The following is a 7,705-nucleotide window of genomic DNA, read 5'->3' as shown; positions in this document are numbered from 1 at the left end:
CAGAATCATTTTAATTATACAATTAGTATTTATATAAATATTTATTATTATTAATAATAAATAAAATGTTTATATGTATTAAATAATTATAATTTATATAATAGCTAAAGTATAACATTAAAAAATGTATATACTAATTTGTATGATTAAGTATATGTATATATTTAATTATATGTCATATTTATATAAATACTAATTGTATAATAATAATAATATAATTTTAATTATAAAATTGAAATTCAGTGGTCAAAATGGTTTGAAATGGTCTATAATATACACAGGCGTTTGTGAGCTGCTCTCATGTCATTTGTAGGCTGAAAGATCTCCGATATCTCAGAAGCCCGTGTTATTTTCTCGGACGAATGACATTTGAAGACATCGTAACATCGTTTTAGCGTGTAGTGAGCAGAACGCGACGTGTGAGGTGTGAATGCGTCCCGGACGCGCTGACGTCATCGGCTGCGGCAGTGACGCAATGACGCTGTTGTTCCCGAGCGCAGCGCTGCTGATCATGGCCTCCGCCGCCGCTCGAGCTCGCCTGTGATCCGCGGATCGCTGTGATCGGGATGGAGGAGGAGGACTCCGCCGACCCGTATCTGCCGTATGACGGCGGAGGGGACGCGATCCCCCTGCAGGAGCTCAGCGGCAGAGGTACGGCGTTATTCAGTCATGCGTGGTGTCAATGTCACTGATGCTTTGGGTGTGTTTGTGCGGCAGGTTTTCACACACTGATCGGTGTGTGTTGCGTTGCACTCATCACAAACGTGATGCATTTGCAACACACACAGTGAGACAACACACATCCATTGGCATGCATGCAGTGCGTCAATCCTGCGTGCGTGTTGTCAGAAGTGTGTTCTTGATGCCTTATGGCATGTGTTTTGTGCGTGCATATGTGTGGCTTGCACATGCTTAGCTCTACTGTCGGCCCGAAATCAACCAAATCACGATCTACTTTTAATCAGCTGATGTCTTCGGGTTTGATAAACTCAGTATGAACACTGTGTGTCGTGTATTTTTGTTGTCGAGGTTAATGTTTAGACTACTTTGATTATGCTTTAAGCTGCCAATAAGAAATATCGGCTCAACAACACATTTTATCATGTTTAGGTTCACTGCACCAAAGACCTTCCTCTGTTTCTTCTTCTCTTCTTTTTCTCTGAGCAAATGATCTGCTCAGGAAGCATTAAGGTCAAAATGCACATGCAGTTTTTGGGAAAGCAGCTGTAAAGATGTGGGTTTTGCGCTGGTTTGGGTTGTGAAGGATGAGATTTGCTGCGCAGCCTCTTCTTTCACACAAGCACAAGCTGGTTCGCGGTGGTGAATGAGCCCGAGGGTCTCTGCTCTTTCAGAGGAGGGTTTTATGCGCGCGTGAGTCAGCAGCAGGGATGATTTACTCGCCGTATCCTCGTCATTCGCTCGGAGGGAGACGTGTGCTTCAGATGCAGTGCGCTGCAGTCTGCTTTCATCTCCGCTGGTTGTTTGAACGCATTAATATTGCTCCTGTGAAGACCGTTGGGTTGCTTTCTTGTGGTTTTGATAGCTTATGATCTTCAGTGTCATGTTTCACTGGGACCTTTTCCTATGAGTTCTAACAGATGTTATTAATAATAATAATAATAAAACAAGTTATTAATATTAACACGAAGCAATAAGAATGTTAATAAATATCCCATAACATTGTTTATTCATATTAATAAAGTATTACATAATAGCTATTAGCTATTGATTATTAAAACATTAATACTAATTTAATAAACAAAATAATTAATAATAATGAAAACGATCTATTAATATTAAAACAAAACAATCAGAATATTAATAAATATGAATAATATTATTCATATTAAAGTACTAAATAATAGCTATTGATTATTAAAAACATTAATACTAATTAAACAAAATATTGTGTTTATTAAATAAACAATAATAAGCAAGCTACTAATATTAACACAAAACAGTAAGAATATTAATAAAGTATTAAATAAAATAAGAATACATATTAGCTGTTTATTTTACCAATATTATTTATCATTTCATTTTATATTGATACTAATTACATAAACAAAATGTAATGAATAAAGTATATAATAATACATTATATCAAAATAAACTTATTTGTATTATTAATATTAGTGAAGTATTACAAATAGTAATGTCTGTTAGCTATTATTAAAAATATTAGTTCTAATTAAATAATAAACAATTCAAAATTAATAAACAAATTAAATAACAATAAAATAATACATTCATATTAACAACACAGATGTTAATAAATAATATTATTAACATTTATAAAGTATTAAAATAAGAATAGCCGTTAGATGTTATTAAATTTGATTATTAATAATAAATACTAATAAATAAGTAATATTTATAAAATACAATTCTTGCCATTTTAAATTCAGTTTTTTTTTTTAAGCAAATGAGTGGGGATGTAACGATTCACTCAACTCACTTTTCGATTCACGATTTTTTTTAACAAAATGAGATTTAAGACAAATTATAAATTAAATGTGTCCTTTTATTATTTCTTGGACAAAATACTGTACTTTTCTTTGTGAAATTGAAATATAACACTATAATAATATACTAATATAGCACTTGCATATTATTGCTCTTTTGTTGGTTTTGATTGCTTCTATTGTCCTCATTTGTAAGTCGCTTTGGATAAAAGCATTTGCTAAATAACAAAATTTAAATATAATGTAAATGTGAATACCTAAACTAAATTGAAATTTTAAAACAAGCCCCAAATCAAATAAATAAGTAACACAAATAAAATAAATCTCTTCATATAAACAAACTAAGGCTTTGTCTGTGCTCTTTCTTTTTAAAATCAGAGGCAACCACTGCATTTTAATCTTGATCCAAACAAAGATGCTGCATACATGCAACATGAGCAGTTTTTAAGCTAAATTAGATTGTATAATTTCAAAATTTGAAGTAAAAACAGAATGGTTTGACTTCAGTTTTGTGAAATTATGCATAAAAAATATCTGCATGAAACAGAAACAGCAGACGAGCTGTCCGAGACGCAGATTCAGTCTCTGCCAGCAGGTGGCGCTTAAAGCGTTTCCTGGTTTCAGCTGTAAACAAAGCAGCGCTGCACTTATGAACTTTAATATGCATTATACAGAGGCAAGAGGAAAATAAAAAATACCAAAGCAGCGCTGCACTTATGAACTTTAATATGCATTATACAGAGGCAAGAGGAAAAGAAAAAATACCACCGAAAGACAGTAAGTTCCCCTCAGACATACATTCATATAAACTCCTACACCTAATTGAATCGCGATTTGTTTAGCATCTCAACCGATTTGAATCGTCACATATTTAAATCGATTTTCAACTGGCTCGTGGTTAATCGTTACATCCCTACAAATGAGTCATGCTTTGTCTTTTTGTGGTTTTGAGCCTTTTGGTTTGGTGACCTGTAGTCACACACACATTTTTCATCGCGTGCTGGTCTAGATGTTGATGGCTGCTGAATGCGGCCTGTGTTTCTCCTCGCCTCATTATGCCGTGCAAACGCATGTATTTATATTAAGAAGAGTGGCATTTCTTGTGCTGTTTCTGGCTTTACGTTGTTAGTTTTTTCATTCGTTTGTCCTGGTTAGGTTGCTCACAGCAAGGTGCCGGCTAGATGTGTTTCTAGAAAAGGGAAGTGTGTACAAGCGTGTGTTTCTCTAGCGTGTGAGGCTGTGCACTAGCAGTGGCTTGTGTCGCTTGGCTCACGAGATCTGAGGAAAAGCTGATTAGCTGCTGATTATCTGCTGTGGCGCAGCAGTTACCACCATCCAGACGCCTACACTGCTCTCAGGACAAAACACGATGACCCAGCTCTCTGCTTTCATTAAGTGTGGCCAACAAAAACGCTGCTGTAATGATTGTTGAACATGCCGTTTTGGTGCCTCAGAGAGTTCAATGACTCATTAATAGAGTGTTAAATCAAGGTTTTTTCAATTCACTAACAACATCTAAGAAACACTACATAGTAGGGGTGTAACGAGTCGCTCATTTTCTTGATGCAACAATTACAAATCCTACTTCTTGAAAACATGGATTTTTCAATCGTTAATCATTTGCTTCAGTCAAGAAAATGTACTCACCCTCAGGCGGTCCAAGATGTAGATGAGTTTGTTTCTTCATCAGATGTGGAGAAATGTAGCATTGCATCACTTGCTCAGCAATGGATGCTCTGCAGTGAATGGGTGCCGTGAGAATGAGAGTCCAAACAGCTGATAAAAACATCACAATAATCCACAAGTAATCCACACCACTCCAGTCCATCAGTTAATGTCTTGTGAAGAGAAAAGCTGCATGTTTGTAAGAAACAAATTTATCATTAAGAAGTTTTTAAAGGTCACATATTTTACACATTTCTGGAGTTTTATTTTAAGTTTTGATGTCCTTAAGAATATATATTTGCGGTATAAGTACTAAAAACCATCTCAATATATTTTCACAGCTCCTCTCTCAGGAGCTCTGTTGAGAACAGGTCGATTTTGGCCTGTCTAATTAATATTCATGAGCCTCTCTTCTGATTGGTCTGTTGTTTTCTGAGTGACGCACGGCCAGGCCAACCACAGGTAACTAGGGTCAGCTGACGTCACAGCGCTAGCTGGAGGCAGCAAAACAAAGGGGAAACTGGAGGCGGCCCATTCAAACCAGCGCAGGTTCGGCTACATAAGGAGCTTAAAATATCATCTTGTTGTGATGTTGGGTGCCAGAATCGACGTAATACAGCCTCAAATTAGAAATTTGATCGCATATCTGCTGCCACTGCTCGGGGTGATGACTGTGTAGTTCTGACGTCAACTTTTTACGGAAGTCACAACGGTTCGTGAAAAATCACAGCTACTTTATGCAGGCTGTGTGCATTTTACTGTGGACTGACTGTTTTGAAACTTATATGGTAGTTAAATATCCCCTAGACCTCAGTTATCATGAAAAAAGCCAGGAAATTTCAGTTTTGACAATATGGGACCTTTAAACTCAAACCATTGTTTCTGGCAAAAATACAAGTCAACAAGTTTCAACAAGAAGCTAACTAGGAATCAAACTCTATAAAAAAAATTGATCATTGCTATGAAGCAGTATTTGAGCTTCCATAATCATGCTTCCTCCAGTGAAAAAGTTCATCCCCTGTTGTCCTCTCACATCAAAATCCTCCCACATACACTCTTAAAAATAAAGGTGCTTAAAAGGTTCTTCACAGCGATGCCATAGAATAAGCATTTTTGGTTCCACAAAGAACCATTCAGTCAAAGGTTCTTTAAAGAACCATCTCTTTTTTACCTTTTTATAATCTGAAGAACCTTCTTTCGCCACAAAGAACATTTGTGAAACAGAAAGGTTCTTCAGATGTTAAAGGTTCTTTATGGAACCATTTAGACAAAAAGGTTCTTCTATGGCATCGTGAAGCACCTTTATTTTTAAGAGTGTATTTGTTTAGAACCTTTCTGGGCAGATTTCTCTCCTGATTCAGACAAGACAAATTTTTCACTGGGGAAAGCAGTATTATGGATAATGGATTTGTTTTTTAGCAACAGTTTGAAGTTAAAATGCAGTGTGGATTACTTGTGGATTATTGTGATGTTTTTATCAGCTGTTTGGACTCTCATTCTGACGGTACCCATTCACTGCAGAGCATCCACTGGTGAGCAAGTGATGTGATGATACATTAAAAGACACATCTGGAGAAGCATTTCCAAAATCCTTTGAAAATACAGAATCGGATCATTAATCGACATCAAATCTCATTGTGAATCAGATTGAATTGAATCATTCTGAATTCGCAAAAATCATTCCTGAATCGAATTGAAAACCTGTGAATCGAATCGACCCAAAGATTCACACCTACCACTGCTTGTCTGAAAGCGATTCTTTCCCTCACTCCTCCGTGTGTGTGTGTTTAGGGTCGAACTACGCCATGTCTAATGGAGGGGGCGGAGCTGGGGCCAGTAGCTCCACCCACCTGCTGGACCTGCTGGAGGAGCCCATTCCAGGTGTGGGAACCTACGACGACTTCCACACCATCGACTGGGTCAGAGAGAAGTGCAAAGACCGAGAGCGACACCGCAAGGTAACACACCATCTGATATCGGAGTGTATGTGGGTATGATAGAAAAATTCAGTAGGTTTTATGTCATGCTAACAGTAAATATCACAATATAGTTAGTTATTTTTTGAATAATCTAATGAGTTTAATACTTCACAAAGGAAAGAAACTCAATCTCATTTTATTTATTTGTCTGTTTTTTTTTTATGCAATTGTTTTTTTATGCCATCTCGTTTGGTTTATTTATAATTTTTTTGTTTTGAAAACTTGAGCTACATCTCTCTCTGTTTGTTTGTTTATTAATTCATTCATGCATGCATTTATTCATTTATGGAACCTTGAACTCAATCTTATAATTCTTTCTTGAACTTTAGCTGTTTTGTATTTATTCATTATTGTTGTTGTTATTTCTTTTTCATCATTTATTAAATTAAACAATGAATTTGTTTATTTTTTTAAACTCCGTTTTTGTTTATTTCCTCAATTGTATTTGCTTTTTCCAATTTAAATCCATCTCTATTTAACTTATTTATTTTTGGAAACTTTAACTCCATCTTTTGCATGCATTTATTTAAGTTTTTTGTTGTTTATTTTTGGAAACTTTAACTCAGTCTATGTTTTATGTATTTTAATTTTATTATTTCATTATGCATTTATTAGCGGAAACTTAATGGATCCAAAAGATAGGATTAAACATAACAAGTGAACAATAAAAGAAGTGCACATTATATAATATGTGACCCTGGAGCACAAAACCTGTCGCTGGGGTATGTTTGTAGCAATAGCCAAAAAAACATTGTATGGGTCAAAATTATTGATTTTTCTTTTACGCCAAAAATCATTAGGATATTAAGTAAAGATCATGTTCCATGAAGATATTTTGTAAATGTCCTACCGTAAATATATTAAAACTTAATTTTTGATTAGTAATATGCATTGCTAAGAACTTCATTTGGACAACTTTAAAGGTGATTTTCTCAATATTATTTTTTTTTTTTTTGCACCCTCAGATTCCAGATTTTCAAATAGTTGTATCTCAGCCAAATATTGTCCTATCCTAACAAACCATACATCAATGGAACGCGTATTTATTCAGCTTTCAGATTATGTATAAATCTCAATTGACCCTTATGAGACTGGTTTTGTGGTCCAGGGTCACATATTTGAAAATCAGTAATACAGCAAATACAGTCAGTACTATAGCTGTAAACTGTAGTTTTCTCCTTATTCATCAAACTTTGGTCATGATTTATATGATTTATTGTGTTACGTGTGCTGGTGCCGCATTAGGCTTTATTTCTAGAGCACATAATATCATTTGAATGGATGTTTTTTAGGCAAATGAACTTCCTGCTTGACTGGTAGTGATACTGTGGTTTTCAAACTGATCAAATGTGGGATCATGTCAGATAGAAACTGCAGATCCTGAATCAGCAGGTTTGTGCTTCTCTGTTTACTCATGCTCTCTCCGTCTGTGTAGATAAACAGTAAAAAGAAGGAATCAGCGTGGGAGTTCACCAAGAGTCTGTACGACGCCTGGTCCGGGTGGCTGGTGGTCACGCTAACAGGACTAGCGTCAGGTAAACAAACACACACGCGCGTGCACGCACACACGCACACACGCACACACGCACACACGCA

At 35.8% G+C, this 7,705-nt stretch overlaps 1 protein-coding gene across 1 annotated transcript in view; it reads left to right on the top strand.

Annotated features, from left to right (window-relative positions):
• Nucleotides 1-7,705, top strand: part of LOC107692822 (H(+)/Cl(-) exchange transporter 3-like) — a 52,332-nt gene that overhangs the window by 20,375 nt on the left and 24,252 nt on the right. The window contains exons 3-4 of the mRNA XM_016492028.1: nucleotides 5,922-6,088; nucleotides 7,545-7,644. Coding sequence (XP_016347514.1) covers nucleotides 5,922-6,088; nucleotides 7,545-7,644 — 267 coding nt within the window. The remainder of the gene's footprint in view (nucleotides 1-5,921; nucleotides 6,089-7,544; nucleotides 7,645-7,705) is intronic.

The sequence above is a fragment of the Sinocyclocheilus anshuiensis genome, unplaced genomic scaffold, assembly GCF_001515605.1.
Source record: "Sinocyclocheilus anshuiensis isolate Anshui unplaced genomic scaffold, SAMN03320099.WGS_v1.1 scaffold674, whole genome shotgun sequence".
NCBI lineage: Eukaryota > Metazoa > Chordata > Actinopteri > Cypriniformes > Cyprinidae > Sinocyclocheilus > Sinocyclocheilus anshuiensis.
The sequence above is the reverse complement of the archived record's forward strand: the minus strand, read 5'-3'. Positions and strand labels throughout refer to the sequence as shown.